The following is a 23,411-nucleotide window of genomic DNA, read 5'->3' on the forward strand; positions in this document are numbered from 1 at the left end:
CACTCGCGTATTGGAAGAGCTTCTGAGGGATCAATGCGCAGTGACGTCACTGCAAGCCTCTTCTCCTTGATTGGTTTATTACGTCATACCTTTGCTAAATGCTGCGTGTGCCGGGCTCAAAGGACGCGCTGGCAGTAAATACATGAGGCGAAAAACGTCACCCTGAATAGATGCGAAATTTAATCAAAATTCCCGGCAAAATCCGCACGAAAAGTGATGAAAAGGCGAGATTGAATTCTGTAGACCGGGATACATTTCATCCTCTCCAGGCTTGTCGTTTCCTTTTTGACGTGTTTCTCTATTATACATGCTAGATAAAACTCACAATAATTTCCAATTAACCTTATATGGACTGGGCTGTAAGAACATTAATAAATATGATATTTTAGTTCATAATTTGATGTTCATGTTTCGTTGACTTTTCTAGTGTTTTTTGATAAATAGTTCACAACATGATACTTATTTATTCTCGCTTGTCAAAACATAAATATCACTTAAAGAAGATATAGGAAGAAAAAAACAAGAAGGCAACATGTAGCAATGAAATGCTAAAACGATCAATTACAAGGGCAATCTCTTGTCGCACTGAGCCACAAAAATGGAAAGTTTAAAATTTGAATTATTTTTCATACTAGCGCACGTATTCCTTTGAAATCGTTGCATTGTTTTAACGGATTAATATTTCCACCAACGCACCAAGTAAGAATAGAATGCAGTTATTCAAATTGTAGATGTTTATGGAACATTCATTCTTACCTTTACTCCTTCAACCTTCCGACTCACTGCACCAACGCGTTTTATGTTGCCCTGTAGCTCTCCTCTCAACCTTCGTGTTTTCTTCAATCAATTGATCGTCAAACACGATCAAAGATAAGGAGCGCGAAAATTGAAGCGTGACGCGAGGCCACACCAATTTCTGTCAGCAAGACGCTATTTTTCGTCTCCTGCCACCAGTGGGTGTCAACGAAGATTAGCGGCTCACGGGCAGGTGTCAAACGTAATCTGCGAGGATTGAATTTCCAGCCAAATCCATCATGTTTATAATCCCAGGGCAGCAGCAGAATTTGGCTGCAGTCACAGATTAGTCGGCTAGAGTGACTCTCCAGCATGTTGGCTCCACGCAAGATGCAGAACATGAGACGCATGAGAGTTAGAAAGAAGGCCTTGTAAGTAGAGATCTTTGCTCGCCTGCGTGGGAAGTCGTTCCTTGTCTTGTTTGTGTCGTCAGTGATGGATAAGTGCAGTCTCTAGTGCATTGCAAAAACTGGCTGAGCAACACGAGTCATCCTCCCGCGCTGGGATAAACAGCAAAGGGTTTTTTCATTTGAATTTCTCACTAAAAAGTTGCAAATTTTCAGCTTCTCGAATTTTTAAATTGGAAGTTCCACAACTCCACTTAAAATGACACAATTATAAGGTTTGTAGCGTCCCCTAATTGTACAGAGTATTTTCAAGCGATAAAATCACACCAGACAATTGGAATTATCTGTTTAAGTCTGATAGGTATGCCATTAATTCCGTGTTGTGCTCAAGTCAATCTGAATTAAACTCCCAATTCATTCAAGTTGATAACAGTTTGCTAAAACTTGTATCAAAAAATGTAAATAGCACTCCATGCGACGTTCATTGCTACGAATCCACCACCAAAAATTTCAACGCAAGAATTCATAACACATTTTATATAAAACCGCTTTGATTTCAAATGTGTTTGTGAATGACAGCCGCTGGCAGCATGTCGCGGTGCAAAGGGACGAAAATAAACAACGTCACTCACTCTCAGGTGGAAGAGAACTCACGGTGACAGACACCCACGCACTCACAAAGGCAAATGCAAATTATAAGCAAGAGGGAAAAATGAGACGCGTGTTTGTACGCTTTATTGAACTACTTGATCACACGACTCTGTCTAAAACACTCTTTGCATGGGCTTCATGATAGTTGGCATTAATTTTGATCTGAAAAAATTTAAGGGAACTTTTTCCGAAATATCCAATTCCCAAGAATCATTAATATGCTCCCACAATTCGCAAAATTTATTAAGCACCTGTGGAGATTGTTGTTTCGTTTAAAAATAAATAATTCGTATTAAAAATATTTGTTTTTAATCAATTTAATGTAAGTTGCCAAATATTTTAAAGAACCAACACTTTTTTAAGGAATTTGTCACGTTATTTCTCTGTTAACAAAAAAAGAGACTGGTATTACACTTGTATGTAAAAGCGCGAGCCGCGGTGGTGCTGGTGCGCGCGAGCGAGCGAGCAGAGCACATGCGCGCACAAATGACTCGTCGTGTTCTCCTACATTAGCTTTGTTATTCTCCGCAGCAGTCTTTCATGCACACCAACCAACACCGACCTACCAACATTATACGCCGACCGACCGAGTTGAGTCCTCTGGGTGGATCGCGCTCTCGCTTTGCTCCGCGTGAGCCACGCTCGCGGAATTAGAATCAGTCGGTCAGCCAGCCAGTGTGGTGCGAGCGAGCCAAGCCGCGTGTTGCTCCGCGTGAGTGTTTCATTCGCCGCGACCCGACCGACGCTGGGCTCCGGCGCCTTTGTCATTGCGCCAAATTGACCATAATTTAGGTAATACTCGTTCTTACTGCCGAACTCGGCAAGTCGGTGTAGCTACTGGGAATATTCCGATCCTTTTGTGAAAAACTGTTTTCCGAAAACCACTTTGCTGCTTTAAGGTAAAAAATGAGTACTATACCATCCTCTGCTTGTGCGCAAGGAATAGCAAGAATAATATATATATTACAAAAGTAATCCTTTCCATTTCTCAGCTATCTCAAAAATTTAATGATTTTTGAAGCAAAACTAAGGCTACGAGAAATATCCAGATAAGAGTAGTCTGACTTAACTGATAAATATTTTAATGATATATTAGCTTATTGCTTGTAAACTTTTTTGGTTGAAAAATATTTTAAGTTTTACCCACATTCAAATAGAGGCTAGATTTTTGGCTCAGATTATATAAAAGTTTCTTTTTACATTTTTCATTTGAGTCGAAACACTGCATTCTGTTAAGGCGAAAATTAATCGTGACACGTGTTAAGCATGCATAATTGATCGAGAAGAACTTTCATTCAAAATTAACATTTTCCTCATTAGGCCGGCGGGTAAAGCTCAGTCGCGCGGATCGTCGCTGCTCTCACAATGTTGTTTGAATACACTTAGTGCTGGCGGTAAACAGAGGCAGCTTTCAAGAGAGCAGCATTTGTTTTGATGCGGGTATTACCTGTCACGCCACGTGAATAAATTATAGCCCTTTTATTTCCAAATCAATATAGCCGGGCACGTAAACGCAGCGGCCGCGGCTTTGCCTTTTCTAAACGTAAAAGCAGCTGAAGCGTACGAATTCTCTCTCCGTTTTGTAATCGAAAAGAATGCGACTTGCTTGCCTATGGTGGCTTTCTTATCGAGCAGAAATTGAAAGTTCAATGCGCCGGTCCAAACTTGACATGGTAAACCTCACAAATGCTGCGTCCATGTCCTTTGCAGTTGCAATACACGTATTGCCAGCTTAAAAATTATTGTATGTGAGTCGAAATATGGCTCATAAATAAACAACTACGAAGCATAATAATGCATCAGCATCTCCCTGACATCTAAATCGGATAGTTCAAACTATAAATTCTGATTACTTTACAAATCTTCAATGAATAAACAACGTATAAAATTATTATACTTGCGACTGTTTGACCGCTGCAAAATTTTAATTTGCCATGATTTCCAAAGGAGTTAAAATATTTGTAACATTTTCACGCTACGTGAGACATAAATTCTAATATTGGAATTGTTTTGATGCAATGTCGAGATGAATATTTGCGTTCAAAAGTTTGTGCAAAAGAATTTTACTGCATGCATGCATAGAGGCAAATATGTAATAATACGAGGAAATGTTGTGAATTTTCTTTGCCTCTCGTGTCTTACAAGCGATCAGTGAATGCGGCAGTGGCGGTTACTATTGCTGTATAAAGTGTATTAGATAAAGTTCAATGAAGTGCTAACGTTTAATCGGCTCTAATTAAATATGAAATTGCTTCATTGCGTCTATTAAAATTTGCGCTACAAAAATTAAATAATTTTTGTAGCTTCGAAATAATCAATAAGTTAGTATCTGTTCTTTAGCCACGTTGTGCATATCAAAATGTTTTTTTTAACACAATCATACTTTTCATCCTAATTTAAACCGACACGAGAAAAAATATCTTAAAGTCGACTTTTATGCTAAGATGTTCAGCTGAAAGAGGACTAGAACTCATTTACTGCCTTTGATGCAAGATCAAAGTGGTTTGAAAACGGTTTATCCCTAAACCGAGATTCCTGAATAGCATCCCGTGCGAAAGCGGCGAAATGACAAGGGTGGCGTGTTGAGCAGCGAGATGCACCATGGTGATCAGCGTGTTCGCCATTCTGTGGTACCTCGGCCGGCGGTTTTTCTTGGCGCCGTTGCGCCTGCGGGACCCGACGGCGGGCGCCGTGGCCTCATCTCCGTCCGGCTACAACTTCGGCAGGGGATGGGTCAGGGCGTCGACGGGCTCAGATGAGTTGCTGACGCGACGCAGGACTTCGTCCGCCTCGTCCTGCATCAAGTTGCACAGGGTGCCACGCAGGAGGACCTCTAGTCGCATCAAAGAAGGGTAACACATATATCCACAGCTTTTGCCAATCACGATCTAGATAAAAAAAACTATTGCAGTCAACTTAATTTTGAAATTTTTTAGGGATCAGATTTGGTGATGGTGGTATCGACCATAAGTGAGAATATTGTTTGTGTGTGTCAATTCACGAGATTTACCTTAAAAGTTAGTCGTGTTATAGATCATAGCAGAATAGATATAAACAATCCCAACACGATGTCTCAGCAGTCATGCTATCGTGATTTCCGTAAAATTAATTCAACTTTATCGTGAGAGTCTACATCAATAAAATAGATTTAATAAAGCTCTATAAACGAAGAAAATACATAAAATTTAAACTATGAAACCTAGAAAAAAAACCTATATTTAAATTGTTTTATAAATTATAAAATCACAATTGTTTTAATATTAATTTTGCAACTTGTGAACGAATCAACGCTTATTTGCACTACCATTATATTTCAATTATTTAGAGTAATAAAATTGCAGTTCTCAAGTTTTATTTGTATTGCCCACAACGTAAAAAGTTTCTATTAACTAACTCTTCCTCACACAAACAAAAAGTCGCCGATAAAAGAGAGATCTTGGGGCCGTCACATCTTCCCTTGGCAGATAATTCTATCGGGCGAGGCCGTCGTAAATTTTGGCGGCTAATTACCTAGGTTATCAGTCCCAATCGATCAAAATTTAATTAAGTGGCGACAAATAAACGAGCAAGTGTTCCTCTTCGCTAATTTGCATGGCGATAAGATTCAAACGTGTTGGTCTGCGAGTGCGAATTCGCGAATGTTGCATGGTGATGCTGCTGCTCCTGCTGCCGCGGTGGTAGCATTAATTAAGTGCGACGTCGTGAATGGCCCACTCGACGTGATTTGACAGATAAGCTGCAACACTTCAATAGGTTGCTGCTTCTCTTTCTATCGCGCTCTTTCTCCTTCGCTTCTTGCTCGCGGCTGGGCAAAATCTGCAAGATTTACGATTTTGCTCTCCCGTTCACTCACGTCGTGTGTATGTACTTATTATATTTTTTGTTGCCGCTCCGCCCTTGATTCAAACATTCCGCGCGCACCGCCAGATGCAAATTTCGCTCTTCTCCTTCGCATTTCGCATGATACGCCCGCAGCACTCGTTGCAAATAAGAAAACATTTTCACTTTAAATAGTTATTCGTCCCGCGGCTCTTTTAAATAATCCGAGTTGGTGATGAAGAAGCTTTTTATATTCCGCCGGCTTCCGCGCCGTCTCGCTCTGGCAAAGCTATTTTAGGCTAATCAGACCAATCCCAGACGTCATGCCTTGGACTGCTGCAAAAGCTATTTCCTGTAAATGGGTCGTCATATCGTTGAAAAATCAACGTTCGCTTAAAACTTTCGACTGTGCTAATTAAAAAGTATTATTGTAGAATTATCTTTCAAAACTTTTCAATGTAGTGGGAACGAAAAATGACGGTAGGAAATCTTCAATGGCAATAGATAAAGCAGCAGATTAAATTTCAGAGGTTTTAAATTTGCTCTGGAAATTTACTATATCACAACGAAAAACAAACGTTTTTGAATGGGCTGTTTATTATTCCACCTTGGGAGTATTCGCAGCAGAGAAGAATAACACCATAAAATTCCCTTCGCTGTAAAGCTTGATTGAAAGAATAAAGAGCAGACAATGGGGAAAATAATTCAAAGTGTAAGCCTTCTTACTTTTGAAAGACACGAGCTTTTATTTGCGCATCACTGTCATAAATCCAAACTTCTTTTTTGTTAAAGGGACACGTTTGCCAGAATTTGCATATTCCCGGCGCAAAGTTGCTTTTGTTCGTTGGCCCTGCCTCTCAATCTTCTTTCTCCAATCTCACCTTTTGCACCCGAGAGTAATAATAGGTTTATGATGCTATAAAGGCGGGAAAAGCAAAGAACGCCAACTTTATGTACAAACACACCATATCACACAGGACGCTCCGCAAGTTGAAAGCAAAACATTCTATATTCGTTCTTCATAATACCCGAGTGGAGATTTTTTTCCGTTAACGCCGGGCGGGTACCGGGTGGCGCCGCGGGCGCCGTCACCCTTTTCCCTCGGGATCGTGGGACCCGGCCGGCCCAAAGCGGGCCCGTCAGAGGCCCTATCTTTCAATTTAATTTAAATTGCAATTTATCGTTAAATAAACTAAAAGTACTTTGGGAACATTTCCCATAAACATAGGTCAATTTCTGCCTATAACTTGGCAAACAAAGTGGGAAATCATAAATATTAAAATTAAAACAAGTTGAAAAAGAATTTCGCTAATTACCCCTAAATTTAAAGGATGAAGGAATGACATTATATCTTAATCGCCATTTTTTCATATTTTTACGTTGATGGTAGAGAGTTATAAAAAGGAAAAACTACCTCTTTTTGCCACGCATGCATAATGGTCCACACTGTATAATCGCGATCAGCACGATTTGAGCGACGGAGCTCCCTTACCCTAATATGTAGTAATTTAATAGTTATTTTAATTGGTTATTGGCACGCTGAAAGTTTACGGCCTTTTTGTTCCAGATACATGTTAGTAATTTTCTGTGGGTTATCAATAAATATCGCGAGAAGCTGTAAATAACAGGCTGACGTAAATATAATAATAGATTTTGGTTGCGATAAGACCGAGCCTGGGCGCGCAATAAACAGCCGCACGCTCGTAAAATAATTTGTTTATAGGTTTTTGATGATTTATCTCGCAATTATTTTCATTAAGGAAAACTTTGTGCTTTTTTATTGCATTGGTCGTTATCGCTGACGTGATTTGTTCGTCGCCGACTTTTTTTAATGCCATTTCCATACCTTTTTAGCGTCTTGTGAATCTAAAATTCTAGCCAATTTATGGGCTAATTATACTGATGAGGCCAGTGGATGTTTAATTCAATTACACGCTACAGTGCCCGCATATTTATTCCAGAATTTGCTAATTGACCATTTTAAAAAGGCAGTATTCAAATTGGTCTTGCTAATTGAGTCATAAGCTTGAGCATAATATGATTTTTAGTTTGGAAACGAAGCTTTATTTTGTCAAGGTAATGCTGAATGTTAATAATTATAAGAAAAAAATTTAGAAGCACTTTTTGACAGGAACAAATCAAAGCTAACTCACATAATCATAATAAGGAATTCCGCTTTGGTATTTATATTTTTTCCAAAGTAAAGTTCTTTATCGCTAAAGACGAAGAAGGAGTCGTAAAATGGCCATATCCCCAAATGTATAGCCAGTCGAGGGCTTCCGAGAACAAAGGTTTGCCGAAAATGTGGTGCTGGAAAGAGGCAAAAAAGCGGCTCGGCGAGAGGCAAAGCGCCGTCCGTCGCACCTGACACCAAACGCGTATAAAAATCATGACGGCAGGCGAGCACATGATGAGCTGGATGGATGGCTAGAGTGAAATAAAGAACTAGATTCGAACGAGCTGCCATTGTCTTGGGCGCGCGAGGTGGGAGGATGCCAGGCAGACGGCGAAAACCGGTCCGCTAGCTGCTCTTTATTTCTCTCTCTCTCACTCTCTCTCTCTCTCTCTCTCTCTCTCTCTCTCTCTCTCTCTCTCTCTCTCTCTCTCTCTCTCTCTCTCGTGTGTGTATTTTGATGCATCATCTTTCTTACCATGCCCGAAAACCTGACGCGAGAGTGGCCTGCTATAATTTAATATTGTGTCTGTGTGTGAGTGCGATTGTAATGGTAGATGTTGATGAACCGCGGGCCATCGAGTCGGTCGCCTGGCGATCAAGCTGAGTGCTGGAGCCAGCCACTACCAATCGGTGTAATGACTCGACAACATGACCGATTACATTTCAGTGACACTTTATTGGACACGTCATTACAGACTGACACCGTCAAGCTTTTTTCTTGCTAAGACTTGTTTATAAGTTAGTCTTTGTAGCTAAATCAAACAAAAAGAAAATTATCAAAGAGTAATCAAATTTGCAGAATTACTCATCAGCGAAATTTTGTTTTATTGTTCATTATAATTTTAGCTTTAGTAAAATGTTCTAATCCGAAGTATTTTATGATTATTTGTAAAAGTTTTGACGGTCATACTTTTAAACATTGATCTCCCAGTGTCGGCAAGAACAATTTTATTTATAATGTTTGTTATTAATATTGGTATATATTTAATCATTTTTATTGTGGCGTAAGGTGATTTGAGCACTGACACCGGCTGTTCCCGTTTTCCGACTGCCAGCCTGTGTAACTTTGTTGGCCATTACTTTTTATTCATTCAAAAAAATGTATTGGTTCAACAATCAGGACAGCAATAATATCGTTTTGTGCGGACTCCTCTTTTATCGCTATTGTTGAGCAGTCTATAAAAATTATGCTGCTTTTCTTCTCATGGATGTACTCACAGAATATCGACCTGTTTGGTTCCAGTTTCGACGTTGAAAATGGTGCCTCCCCCGGACGTAGCCCGCTGGACGGAGCTTCACCCTCGGCCGGACTCGTTCTGCAAAACTTGCCCCAGCGCAGAGAGTCCTTCTTGTACCGCTCCGACTCGGACTTCGAGATGTCTCCAAAGTCCATGTCTCGCAACTCATCCATCGCCAGTGAGAGGTGAGTCAAATTATACTTTTCTTCATCACGCCAATTTTTTCTTATTCGATAATTTGTATATTACTCAATTCAAGTGGAAACATTTAACCACAAAACGGTTTTTAACATGAAGTAAAAAATGTACAATCTTCGCCCACCAATTACGCTCTTCGGTACAATGTTAATTTTATGGAAAAACGAGTAGTTTAAGTGAGCGCAAAGTGTACGAAAAGTGTATGATAGTTAAAAGCTGGCTAAGATGAAAGAGATTTTAAAATTGAAAAAATTCCTAGGTTGAAATCGGAAAATTGCTTTTACGGTCAGGACGGGATATTCAAAAATTGTTATCCAATTGTAATTCAATCAAAATTGAATTTTTGAATTTCTCGTCCAGACCACAAAGAAATTTCCTGCTTCCATTTTGGGATTTTTTTTCCAATTTTTGAAATCTTTTTCATTTTTAATCAGTCTTAGAAAAATTCCATAACCTCCCGCACGAACTTGTTATTTTGTAATATTAACATTAATTAAACTCCTCTTAAAGACTAAAAATAGTAAAGAGAGCAGGACTCTTCTTGCCTTATTTAAGACGGGATGAGACGCAATTATATTGTTGCATTCGTTCAAGGTTTCCCATTATTTAAAGTCGGTGAACTACTTGAATCTGCAACTCCTTGCTCTTGATAGTAACATACATACATATAATTTTCGCATTTCAACGGAAAAATCTCACTTAAACCACTAGTTTTTCATCTTTATAAAAATGAAAGAACAGTTTTCATTTAAAAAGAACATTTTGACGCATGGTCAGACAGATTCAATTAATATCCAAAATTTTACGTACAAATAAAACATTGTTCAGTATCAAATTTAAGAAAATTAAGTTTAAAAGTTGATAAACATTATTTGTTAGTGCTGTGAGATAGTCTTAAAATCTCCAGTGTGCCCTGAACTTGAAGAGTGATAAAAAATATTTGTATATCCGTATTTTAGAGGGCAAGGCGATATAAAACTGTGATGAATATTCATGAATTAGCTTGTTAGCAACCGATTTCGTCGCCTTTCGTGCAAACTTGATTGCAATAAATCTGCAGCACACGGGCATTCACTTATTGAAGTGGGCGACGGGGCCGCCGTGAAAAATTGGTCGGAGCGCACACACACGGGAGTATCGCTGCCTGTGTGATAAATTGCCGAAAATCATAGGTTTATAAATCACGAGCTGGCGCGCGAGCATAAAATAAATAATAAAAATACACAAGAGCGGTTGTGCAAAACGTGTGGGGATCATTTATCGATCGCTCGCTCACACGACCGTACGGCAGCGGCTCTGATATATAGCAAGGATTAAAAATCGCCAGCCACCCGGTCCAGTTATCTTTTGCTCCGAATAAATTGCATTAATCCAACACATTGCACTGGTAAACAAGGAGCGACAAACAAAAACTTCCAGTTTCTGTGGTTTCCCAACATAGAATTGTTTGGAATTATATGTTGTTCTCTTGTTTTTCTTCTGGCGGAAAAGTGCGACGTAAAATTGTTGGGAAACTAGACTCGCCAGCTCGCAGCTCAGGGAAACACTTTTCTATAGGGGCTCTATGCACATTGAACAGGGAGAGGTTTCAAATTAATATTTTGTGATTGCATAAAATATCATCCTGATATACGTAATCTTTAATTATGTTACTACTTCACACAGAGTGTGAGGTATTACAAGGAAAATAAAGAGCCTGTGGGAGTTGAGGTCCGCAGACACAAGCCCAAAATCTCAGGTAAAACCAGTTGCCTGTGCGGCCTACAAAGCCTTTACGCGTAGTGGCTAAACACAGTTGAATATTATCGAAGAATACCACTAAATATCCCGACACTGGACATTTCAAACTTTTATATTATCTAGTGAGACTGCGCCTAAGTTTATGGCCTGTTTCTGATATTTTTACTCCCTTTGATATAATTAAAAAAACTGGAACCAAGATCCCCTTTATATAACAATTTCAAACTAAATGCGCATAAACAGCCGGCACGAGTCATAAAAATAGACGATACGCAAGCCATTTATACAAATCATTGAATGAAACATTTGACCAGCTACGGTCGAGATGGAGAGTAACTCGCGTACATGGGCAGAGATGAAACACGCTGTAGGGTATTCAAATAACACGAAAGATAACAACAACCCGTCCGCCGCCGCCAACTCTCTTTCTGTGTACCTGCGCCCGTTCGTATTCTGTACGCCCAGAGATTACATGCTCGTGGCTAGATTTATCTTGAGGCCAGCCGGTCGCTCGGCTTGCCTCTGGTGAAACTTATTGCGATGCAGCTCAACGATATTGCGTCCGCAAAATTTGAACTTGCGCCGATTTGTATCTGGCGCAAATTGATGGATTCCGCTTCGTGGAAGCTGCGGGTCTTTATTAAAAGCACTATATGCTCTCTACACTCACAAGGTGGTCTCAGAGTGGCCTTCGTGTTTTCGTCAGACCAAAACTTGATTCTAAGTTAATTAAAATATACCACTGAAGACAGCATTTTATTTTTTTTGCATTACAAGAAACTTCAAATAGTAACAGAAGATTTGATGTGGATTTCAAAAATATTATTTTTTGACGCACAATCCATTTGGAAGGCAGCTGCCTGGACACGCTGAGCACTTGCTTCCTTTTTGGTAAGGCGTATTGATTGATCCCTGCATATTACCCCTGCGGATTTGAAATTGGATTTAACTAGTTCCAATTCATTGAGCGTAATTTCGAAGACAGAAACTTACGCAGGGCAGTAGTTACAAATGTAGTTGTAGAAGGTGCCTTTGTTGTCGCTGCACTTGGCCAAGCCACAGCCCACCTTGTACGTCTTTGCCCACACCAGCTGCGTGTAGTGGCCGATCTCGTGAAACACGTTGCTCGACGAGCCGTACGTGAATTTAGACACCTCTGAGTACCATGCTTTCACCGCCATTGGCCTTGTAACAATATGATGTAATTGAATTAATTGAAATAGGTAAAGACGCGTCAATGCCAACATATTAAATTATTTTTGTTCTTCATTTTTTTATTTTAATATTATATTTAAACTTTGCGTGTGTTTTTCATTTGTGTCTCTCACCATCCCATTGCTGCGGATGCAATGAAAATATTTTGGCCACAGGCGCCCAATTTACTGTCAACTCTGTTTGAGTTATCGTCGTGCTGCAATCTTTTGCACTGGCTGGCCCAACTTTGGGCCGTTCGGCTCGCAGGCTCATACCACGTCTGAAATGATGAAACCTTTTAGAAAATAATTACTAATAATAACGTAAAACAGATATCTTGCCATATTCAACATGTCAGCTGCTTCAGGTTTTACGCCTGCTCTATACTTATTGTGGCTTCGGACGATCTCCACTTTCGCTTTTAGTTTGAGGCAGTCAATGGTTCCAAACGCAAAAATTATAAATTCTAACAAAAGATACACTTTATCTAGCCACATGGTGAAAATGGCATCGCAATACTCGAGCGCACACTGCAACAACTTTTCCACACAGCACGTGGAATGGGAATACGATGAACGGAAGTGCCACTTCCCTTTGCTTCAATTTTCATATCCGTAACTGCTTTTTCGTTTTGAAATAATTTTTAAGAATATTGTATTTAAAAACTTAGGCTTTATTAATTTTCTCCAGAGATAACAGGACAAAAACAAATCTTGTATAAAGCATTTACATAAATTGCATATTATATATTCATTATATGACTAGAATGCCACATGCAAAAATTATGAAAACCCAATATACTTCAGCATTTTGAGAAAACCCAACAGAATTTGCTGATTTTCCCTTTGCAGTACTTTGGAATAATGTACTTGCAGTTGCTTCTGATTGTGAGCTTCTGACGTTGACCTTTGAGTAATGTGTCAGATGCTGCGTCTTCGTTGAAACATTATTAGCAGATGCCTCCGACTCATTCGTGAAATTTGAAATTTCAAAATTTTGTGTCGGGGCTTCTTTTTTTGGAACACTTTGACTAAGCATAGCATTATTTGAACTGTAGAAGGAAACTAAATTTTGATTGTGCTCCAGTGAATTAATCGCAATTGGTGGTAGTTGTGTTGTTAGCGTGACCACATCAGACAAAATAGCACTAGTGCCATTTACCAGATAACTGAGAGGCTCGGAAGTAGTAGTTGTAACGGACCCATCATTTTTTGCATTTTTGTTTCGAAATATAGGTGCGCAAAGTCCATTGACCAAACATATTCCCGTGCATGCTGAGCAAGATTTTCCGCGCTGGTACGGAGTGTTGATTTTGCCAATGACCAAACTAAAATTGAAACTGTTTTTGAAGAGTAGAGACATATTCAAACTTTTTACCCTGGACAGTAGTTGCAAACATATTTATGGAAGATTCCGTTCTCATCTTCGCACTGTTCAAAGCCACAGCCCAATTTATGACTTTGTGCCCAAATAATTTTTGCGTAGCTCCTGATCTTGGAGACATTGTTTTGCGCCGAACCGTATGTGAAGTACAATATCCCAGAGGCCCAGGTGTCTATCACCTCGTTCCTTTTAGAAATATTTTTGAAATGTAATGCATATTAATATCATTAATTGAAACCTCTTACCATGACAAAAGTTCAGGCGAGATAAAAATATTCTGGCTGCAATTTCCAAACTCCCTGTCCTTCAGTGGGTCGCTTTTTGACCTTTTGCATTCGCTGGCCAGCAATTGTGCGTTCATTTCGGCAGTTTCGTACCACGTCTGAATATTATGTTGATTGGATCACGTTGCGGGAAAACTGTTTTACTTACCATAAAGAGCATATCTGCAGCACTTGGCTGAACATTGGCCCTGTGGTAGTTGTGCTCGCTGGCCACATTCCACTGCTCAAAAAGCTCCAGTGCCAGGACTGGAGAGCAGCAAACTAGGACTAGTAAACTGAAAACAATACCGGACATTTTCGAGTCTCCGTATGAACAGTCGCGTTTCCGCACCAGTGAGAACGATAATAAGATAACTGTAGTTTTACGCAAATTGTTGTTAGACTCAAACCCCCAGGGGGTGAAGATAGCGTGTAACGTAATCTTCAAAGGTGTTTTCCAGAAAAATCCGCATTTAAACCTCTTGGTAAAAATACTGCTTTTGAAATTCCAGCTGGGTAAAAAAAGTATAATAGAACTGACTCAAACCTTGGATATTATCATCTGTAATGTTAAAAAGTTATGTAAAAAAATAAAAATAAAAATATTAAACTCGATTACCTTACGATTTTGATAATTACATTTATAAATTTCATACATAATATTATTATACAGTTTGGCTCTTATAGTGCACAAACATTTATTCTCTTTTGACATTTTTTTTTCTTTCTGTCACCGCTTCCATAGCGGTCAACCGTAAAAGTCTTTCAAACTGCAAAAATACTAAAAATAAATTTTCTAAAGGAAAAGTGAAACAAGAGTATTATAAGCACTGAAATCACCACATAATTTATTTAAAATTATTAGGACTACATACGATCATTTAACATGCCCTGCCATTTTTATATGTTGTAAATGAGACTAAAATAAGCAACAACGATTTTTCGTAGCAATATTTTCGTACTCTTATTTTGGACTGCAAAGTCCATTCATCATCTTGCAGGAACCTGTGCAGGCTGAACACCATATTCCATTTTTATAAGGAGTGTTGAAGTTTTCCTGAATGATGGTTCTGAATTTTTTTTACGTTTTGTCAGTTAGATGTTGATTGTGTAAAATAATCGTCTTACCCTGGGCAGTAGTTGCAAATGTAAATGTGGAAACTACCGTTGGAATCACTGCATTTTTGGGAACCGCATCCAATTTCTGAGAAAGGCGCCCAGATCATTTTCACGTAGCTCTTTACTAATGCGGCGTTGTTATGCATCCCATATGTGAAGTTTTTATAGCCGCTACCCCAGGATTTGACCACATTAGACCTTAAATCAGTCGGAATATTATAAGCAAACTTGGATGTTGAATATATAGTTACCAATCCATTTTTCCAGGAGCGATTAAAATGTTATTGGTGCAGTTTCCGTATACTCTGTCCTCAAAATTTGCAGGGTCCGATCTATTACACTTATTGGCCCACCACTGCGCTTCCACAGCGGCCGGTTTGTACCAAGACTGTATAAAGTGCGATGCGTTAAAAATAATCTAGTCAAAAATAATCAGCACGAACCATAGAAAGCATGTCTGCTGCTGGCGGGTTCACGTTGGACCTATACCAATTATGTCGTATCGTGATTCCTAACTTGTCCATGGTTTGTACACCATGGACCATTGGTTGGAAAACCAGGATTATAAGAAGTCCACCACACTTGTATTGGCTATACATGATTAGTGCTTGGAAGCGACTGATTGTGAGCTAAACAGCTCTGGGTATGGTAGCATTTATCGGCAAAAGTTGTGAAGTTTCTTGCTTAAGATAACATTTTCAAACTGGATTTCACCGCATTCATTTATTCGAGAAAATTCGTTTTAGGATAACAAAATGGAATTTTTTTACAAACATCTATTTATTTTCGTTAATTTCTTGCAACTTTGCAATTTAAGGTGTACAAAGTCCATTTGGAAGGCAGGGCCCAGGGCAGGCTGAACACTTCTTTCCTTGTTTGTAAGGCGTATTAATTTTACCCTGGATGTTTCCGCTAAAATAATTTTAAATTTTGTATTTTAATTTTAATTTTCATTATATTATATCAATGGTGCTCATCTTACGCGGGACAGTAGTTGCAGACATAGTTGTGGAAAACGCCCCTGGCGTCCCTGCACTTTGCGTATCCGCAGCCGACCTTATGGCTCTCTGCCCACACTACTTGCGTGTAGTGCCCAATTTCAGCGAAAATGTTTTGTGTAGAGTTGTACGTGAACTGGGAAACCTCTGAATGCCAGGCCTCTACTGCCCTCGTCCTGTTATTTTATGATAATGATTTGTTGAAAAAAATATGGCAATGCGATCTTTTGATTAAATCTTTAAAAAAATACAAAACACGTTTGAAATTTTTACTTCTGGCAAAGGCTAACTATTCAAATTATCCTTATGGATACAAATGAAATTTTGACGTAAATAATTCTAAGTTTAATTATTTTAAGTAAGGCTTACCACGGCATTTGAGCAGATGAGACGAAAATGTTTTGGCCACAATAACCATATTTACTGTCCTTCATATTGGCAAAGCTATCGTGGGTCAGTTTTTTGCACTGACTTGCCCACGATTGCGCGATTTTCTCAGCAGCCACATAGTACGTCTGAAAAACTAAATAAACGAAAAGAAATAAAAAAAACTGATTTTCATGCCATGTTCAGCATGTCAGCTGCTTCTGGGCGAACGTTGGCGCGGTAGTCGTTATGACTGTTGGCAATATCTGACCTTTCCCCATCACTCAGCCCCGAAATCAAGGGACTGAAAGCTACGCATAGGTAAATCAAGAGCTTTACAGACATTATGTGTTCGATGCCGGACCAGAACTGAAAGTGCAACGCAAATTTCGCTCCTTGTTATATGCTATCTTTGCGGAAGTAGCACGTTGACGTTTTTCGATATTTATGACACGACGTTTTTTTACGACTTCATTAAGTGGCCTCAATTTTTCCTCGCTTTCCTTCGTTTTATCTGTCCAATTTATTTTTCCTGGCCACATGCAATCATAAATAATAGGAAATAACATGGTGCCACAATTTCTTTACTGGCGACTTTTGAAGTTCAAAAGAATGACAGTTACCATGTCATTTTAACACAAGCGTCATCCAATTTTTCCATTATATCATTACGTAATGCTAATTTATCGGTCATGCTGACTGCAAAACGGGTATATTGGACAATTATCACCAACGAAACATAAAATATAATTCACTCTCTATGGTGTGCTTGTTTATTTATGGATCCGTTCCATTTTTTGCTTTTTATTAGGATAAATAATATAACTAACTAACCTGCCACTAGTTGACTAAACACAATGCTCATGCAGGCGGAGGCTTGATGAGATTTAAAATAGCGTCGTGAGTCGTGATCAAAGATTATAGTTCAATAAATGTGAACCTAATCGCCATATGTAAAATAAAACTTACCGTTGCCGCTGTAACCTATCAAGATGACACAAAGTTTAATTTTCCCATCAATTACTGCTAAATAATAGAATTGCAAGCAATTATTAAATTTACTAAACATAGATTTAGCTATATAAGTGACCCATGTATCTCAATGAGAGGTTAATTCATCGTATTCGCCGTTGTGGGTTCGTCGCATTGTGATCTCTTCAAATTATTACCTTGAAAATATATTTTAAATCTAATATGCTGCACTGAGTCCATTTGGAAGAAAGGACACAGGGCAGGGCAGGCTGACACACATCTTTCCTGGTTTTTGAGGGGTATTAGTTTGACTGCCAGGGGATTGTTGCCGCCAAAATAATTTCAATCAGTGATATAAAAAATATTTATATCAATGGTGTTCATCTCACGCGGGACAATAATTGCAAATAATGTAGTTGTATGTTTGTCGTATCCGCAGCCGACTTAGTGACTCTTCGCCCACACAAATTGCGTGTAGGGCCCAATATCAGCAATATTGTTTTGTGGAGAGTTGTACTTAAACTTGGAAACCTCAGAGTGTCAGGACTTCACTGCCCCCGTCCTTGAGTAATTTCAAATAATTGATATTTCATATAGCTCGAACTCATTGATATAAAAAAGGGATTTTTTTACTAACGACAGGGCAACTTTGCCAAGATATAACATTCAATTTACCAAGTTTATTCTAACTAAAAAATAACTAAAAATATCCCATACACACATACAAAATGACATTTTAAGAAAAGGCTCCATTTCTGAAAAAAATGTAAAGAATTTCCTCTGGAGAGCAAAACTATGAAATTTCTTTAACTGTAGAACCTCTACCACGGCATTTTAAGCGGATGAGATGAAAATGCTTTGACCTCACTGGCTATATCGACTGTCTTTTCTGCTGGTAAAGCTGTCGTGCATCAGTTTTAGCATTGACTGGCCCAAAACTGCGCATTCCTCTCAGCTGGTAAATTATTATTATTATTTATTATATTAGACACCAACGGTGTACAACACAGAGTACATTATATAACGATATTATTTAACTGCAATTTCTTATATTTAGCAGCTTGAAATAAGGTAGTTGTATTATTTTTACAATTGAGGAAATGATACATGTCTATACCGCTTTCATCGCAGAATTGGCAAACACAATTAGCAGAAACATCTAGATGGAAACGTTTGTCTTTACATAACAGAAAATGATAACCATGGAAAGAGTATCTCGTAAAAACACTTCGATCTTTACAATAGGGTAGCCACCAGTTCTTGTTTGTCATAGCTGGGGTACTGTAAAAATTAGGGTGAATATTTTGTTTTTTATGCATCATATTATCCAAGAATTTAATATAAACAGGTGTGTCCGGCAGGGAGAATTTTGTCTTTAAGTCATTTACAAAATAATCAGTCTCAACTAGATCATATACAAATCTTGATTTCATTCTCTTATCGACACATAAGGCTTTCTTAAAAAATCTAGACTTAGCACATTCAAGATTATTTAAGTCTTTTAAAGTCAAGTATTTCCAGACAGCTTCAATACCATATGAGGCAACAGGAGAAATAGCTAAATCAAATAATTTTTTGGCTGTAACAATAGAACTTTTTGACAAATTTTTAATTTTGCCTGTAGCAAATATTGAGGCTTTAACTCTCTTATCAATATGTTTACTAAAACATACACCTGCAGTTTGGAAAGTGACTCCTAGATAATTAATTGAAGAGCAGAAGGTAATTTTATTCTGTTTTTCCCAGTTCAAATCTACTTTGCTATAACGACCATGACCACCGGCTCTGAATTTCATGACTTGGCATTTCTTTTCGTTTAATTTTAAACATCTTATAGCTAGGTAGTCTGTAATTCTGGGCAGTAAAATGGAAAAATCATTTAAATTTTCACTTAAAAGTACAATATCATCTGCATACAAAATGCATTTAACGCCAGGGAAATCTGGTAAATTATATGTATGACTGTAAATATGGGGAACTGTAAATTTTAAGGAATTAAATATTGCCGTACCATTTTGAGCATATTAGCCGCTTCTGGGAGGACATTGACGTGAAATTAGTTATAAATATTGACAACAGCCACCTGTTCTTAAGAAGTCAGCCCCAAAACCCCAGGGCTAAAGATTATGCACACGCAATAAAAACATTACAGACATTACACGACTGGCCCAGTACTGACGATGCAACGTGAATTTCGCTCCTTTTAAACTTAATTGCTATCTTATCTTACGGAAGCTAAAGGTTTATCGTATTCCGATAAATTCAAGGTACAAAGGATTAATTAAGTAACCTTGGTTTATTCATTCGTCAAAGAATGTTTGCTGTCACCTGTAAATCACAGGCTAAAAGAGAAACAATAATTAATATTTATCTGGTATTTATTTTTTTATAATAGTCGTGCACATAATCCGACGGGCCTACAAATGAGGCAAATTCGAGCAAAGGCACCTGAATTATCAGAATAGTCGTCTTCAAAGGGGAGTTCAGTGCGCCAGTCCACACAGTTGGCTTGGTCCGTGCAACCACCACCCATGACCAGGAACCGTGAGGCCAACTTCCGGTCCAAAAGGGGAAAATTCTGAGTAGCGAGTTGGAAATGCGAACACCCTTGTTGTCACCAACAATCGGACCCCTTATTATTCTTGTATTTTCTGGCTTCAGTCCGTGTATAATACATACACATCTCTTTTTTATAATTCAGGAAATGATAATAGTTTGCTCTCACATTAAAAAGCATTTGCACAATGTGCAACTTTTTTCGTAGTTGAAAAACAATGAAACAGGTTATATATATTTAGTGTTATTTAGGGATCAGTTTCGGATCCATGGAATTGTGAAAAAGAAGAATATTGATTTTGTATCTGTCGAGCGGAGACTATTTTTACAGATACGTAAAAAATCAGTGTAAAATGAATAATATTTGACTTTGCTATAGAATACAGGGGTGAAAATTAAAATTGATTTTTCTCTCGTTCAAGCGCCCTAAAAATCACTCACAATTAAAACTCTCAATTCATTCATTGCTCGAACTGTGCACGGCGATAACGATCAAAATGCAGCGTAGTCTGAAAGCACGGTTACATGAAGCGTACTCTCGTCGGCCGTTTGTTGAATGATAAAAAAAAGCCGAGAGAGATGCAATTGTGTCAGTCAGCGGCGCGCGAGACATTATAATCGGCGGCTCCTTTTACAGCGCAATCCAAACAAACAGACACACTCGCGCGCACAAGCTGCTAAATTTGGTCAACGCCCTTCGACGTGCTTTGTGAGAGAGCCTCGGCTTTGTTATCCCGGCCGGCCCCTGCAGCACGCACAATTAGCGATTAAGAAAAAAATAATACATACGATATTATTAACAGAGCGAGAGAGAGAGAGAGAGAGAGAGAGAGAGCCAAGGCCGCAGCCAATAATCGGGCGGAATGATATAAATTTCCCGTGTCTTGCTCGAACGCAATTAAAATGCATTCCTTATCAGGTCGCACAGCAGCGGGCTGGAATTTATTTCCACGGCAGCGAGTTTGTTTTACCATCCGCTTGGTGGACTTCATTTTACGAGCACGCTCATTAAACACCAACTAATTATTGTTGCTGCCGCTGGTGGTACTGACTGAGAGGAGTGCGAGTCAGTTTAAATTGGCGTGACTCTAGCGCACTACGTCGAACAGTGTGAATACAAATTGTGCCCCAAAGCTCAAAGCACAAATTAAAGCTGCGGTCAGCTTGGTCCTTCTAATTAAAACCTCAATTTTCGGACGAAAATTCTCGATGAGCCGAAATCTGAGATGTACTTCAACTGAGTGTTCATTTCAGTTTGATGTGATAGTTCTTTAATTTCAATGATGCGAATATTTTTAAAATATCGATGGAATTTACACGAGAAGCAAAATTATTGTTTAAAATCAGACTTCAGTAAACTTCATTTTTTATATATATTTTATATATATATTTTATTTAAAATCCATTAAAAACTTGCCATTGAGGGAAAATTACTCGATTAAATTCAATAAAATGCTTCTATGATCGCATAATTATACCATTTCTATCCTATCTATAAATCCTTCGATAGATCAATTATTTTGCAAAAAAATTACAGTAGTTGCTTTTAATGGGAACATATAAATTTACAATAGTCATATAGAATGTGTTTATTCGTTTATTAGTAACAGGCTCAGGTGCGTTGGGAGCAATTCCCAAAGCGCTAGCTGGGCTGGGTAACAGCATTACAACGATCTGTAAAATAAAAAACGATAATCACACATTGGCAATGGTGGTGCGTGTAATTAGTCGAGGCGATTTCACCGTGGTGCAAATTACGATATGGGCTCATGCGAGAGGCGAGGGCAGTATAATATTCCCAAATCCGCTCAGGCTTGCTTGTCGTGTGTGGGTAGAGCTGCCGAAAAAATAATAATAACAACACGAAATTACACGCGACGGGGCGGCAGACCCAGCGGCGCGCTCACTCACTTTATGGCGATTTTCGCAGCTGCAGCACAGATAATGCAGGCCGGCGAAAATCCTCTTGGGGCCTGTTATACGCGCCCGGCTAATTTGTGTTTGCGGCCGACCGAAAAATGAATTTTCACTCCGTCACAACAGGTGTCCTGGCCGGCCAGCTGGTGCGCGAGGGAGCAAAGGTCACCCGCGGATGTCGCGACCGCCCGCCAGGCGGCTCTCGCGCCCAGACCGCCGATCCGCGCACTTTGCGGCGCCGAGTCACAGAGGTCGTCGGCGCCTGCTACGCTTTCAAGCGTTACACCTGCCAGTGTGCATTTTCCAAAATTGTCCTCTTCGTATATGTTTTTCTGAATTTGAACAGATGTGCAATAACATTTTTAATATTATTAAAAATGCAATATGGTTGTTTTCAGGGTCTTGTAAATATTAAAGCTCGCGTCTTTTTAATTTCCTTAAGTTACCCAAAATTATGAACCTGCGTACGTCAAAAAGGAAAAATGTGTTATCTTACACAAAATCAGAGAAATGTTGGACGCTCTGACTTATAGTCTTTTGAGCAGTTAAGAAATAATTTTGATGAAGCGTAAAAACGAATTTAGGGGTTCAAAAGTCCTTTTAGGGAATTTAATTGAGGCAAATCATTGAAAAAAGATGCAAAATAATTTTATTGAGACAATCCTTTCTGATATGCAAATTTTAGATTTTCAGCATTTATAATTTTAGGTAAGTTAATTCCTGGTTTGAATAAAAAACATTTTCCTTTTTGGATGGAAATGTGTATAAAGTGCAGCCCACGCGTCACAAGCTTTGAATCACGCACTGACCTTTACCATTGAAGTCGTTGTCGGTAAATCGCCCACTCTTTTTAACAAAATTAATTTGGTACTTACTTTCTATTTCTTTTTCCGTCATTGTATACGCCTCTGGTGCTTATTTTTCATTCAAGTTTATGTGTTGATTTACGTCACTTTTTTTTTAGCAATGCAAACTTTAACTGCCTTGCACATTCAGTTTCTACTTGATATTTTAACATGCTTAACAAAACCTCTTTTAGAAACAATAGGAACAGTTTTGTGAAAAATTAATTCATCTTGAAAGATATGTATTGAAAATAATTCTGTATCAATCACTTTTACGAAATATCAAAATTTACTCTGCTGAATTCGTATAATTAATTTGAATCACTTTGTGTAAAGAACCCTCTCTTTTATTTTGATGAGCTTCGAACTATTTGCAAGAGTAAAATGCTGCTAAAAGTGACGAAGAGACGCATATAAAATATCCTTTCAAGAGTAGTCATAATTTCCAATAACCTTCTCGTTCTTGGAGGAAACGCAAGGTAAACGATCTCTTTAAGAGGATCCACAATTAAATCAGCGCCGCGGTAATTTGATTTGTGAAAACAGCACCCCGCGAAAGAGGCGAGCGTATTAGGTCGAATGCTAAGAATCGCAGTTTTTTCGCCCCCCCCCCTCCCTTTAGCTAAGTTCTCAGAAACACCATGAAAGAGAATCCAGATGAAAAGAGAAAAACGTCTGAAATAAATTGTAAGAGGTCAAATCTGCTGCAACGTCGTTGGGACGTTGGGAGGAAAGGAATTCAGGGCGGAAGAGTAGCTAAATGGGCTGCAAACGACAACATGGTGTCTATTTTCGCGTGTAATTGTGTTGTTTCAAGGCTGCACAACGCACACA

General features: G+C 38.8%; 3 protein-coding genes across 12 annotated transcripts in view; 1 reads left to right on the forward strand and 2 right to left on the reverse strand.

The window, feature by feature from the left end:
* dnc (phosphodiesterase dunce) overlaps positions 1–23,411 on the forward strand; it is a 234,198-nt gene that overhangs the window by 150,880 nt on the left and 59,907 nt on the right. For 7 of the 9 annotated variants that reach the window (XM_065497234.1, XM_065497233.1, XM_065497231.1 and 4 more), the window contains one exon: positions 9,032–9,211. In XM_065497234.1, the coding sequence (XP_065353306.1) occupies positions 9,032–9,211 (180 nt within the window). Of the gene's footprint in view, positions 1–2,339; positions 2,586–4,336; positions 4,646–9,031; positions 9,212–23,411 lie in introns of those variants that run through there. The other 2 variants (XM_065497229.1, XM_065497230.1) reach the window with 2 other exon arrangements.
* On the reverse strand, positions 11,690–14,436 carry LOC135948129 (cysteine-rich secretory protein 2-like). 2 transcript variants are annotated; one of them, XM_065497240.1, is made up of 7 exons: positions 13,974–14,382; positions 13,787–13,923; positions 13,536–13,727; positions 12,500–13,485; positions 12,293–12,438; positions 11,958–12,149; positions 11,690–11,889 (listed from the first exon to the last, which is right to left on the reverse strand). In XM_065497240.1, exons 4-7 carry the CDS (start codon positions 12,653–12,655, stop codon positions 11,787–11,789), a joined length of 597 nt encoding a protein of 198 aa, XP_065353312.1. In that variant the 5' UTR covers positions 12,656–13,485; positions 13,536–13,727; positions 13,787–13,923; positions 13,974–14,382; the 3' UTR covers positions 11,690–11,786. The 2 variants fall into 2 exon arrangements, with proteins under 2 accessions (XP_065353312.1, XP_065353311.1); XM_065497239.1 differs by lacking the exons at positions 11,690–11,889; positions 11,958–12,149; positions 12,293–12,438 and having other exon boundaries at positions 12,663–13,485; positions 13,974–14,436.
* Positions 14,633–17,146, reverse strand: LOC135948130 (cysteine-rich secretory protein 3-like). The gene is made up of 7 exons (XM_065497241.1): positions 16,486–17,146; positions 16,291–16,436; positions 15,906–16,097; positions 15,367–15,835; positions 15,175–15,311; positions 14,933–15,121; positions 14,633–14,874 (listed from the first exon to the last, which is right to left on the reverse strand). Exons 1-4 carry the CDS (start codon positions 16,630–16,632, stop codon positions 15,736–15,738), a joined length of 585 nt encoding a protein of 194 aa, XP_065353313.1. The 5' UTR covers positions 16,633–17,146; the 3' UTR covers positions 14,633–14,874; positions 14,933–15,121; positions 15,175–15,311; positions 15,367–15,735.

This window comes from Cloeon dipterum, chromosome 1, assembly GCF_949628265.1.
Source record: "Cloeon dipterum chromosome 1, ieCloDipt1.1, whole genome shotgun sequence".
NCBI classification, from domain to species: domain Eukaryota; kingdom Metazoa; phylum Arthropoda; class Insecta; order Ephemeroptera; family Baetidae; genus Cloeon; species Cloeon dipterum.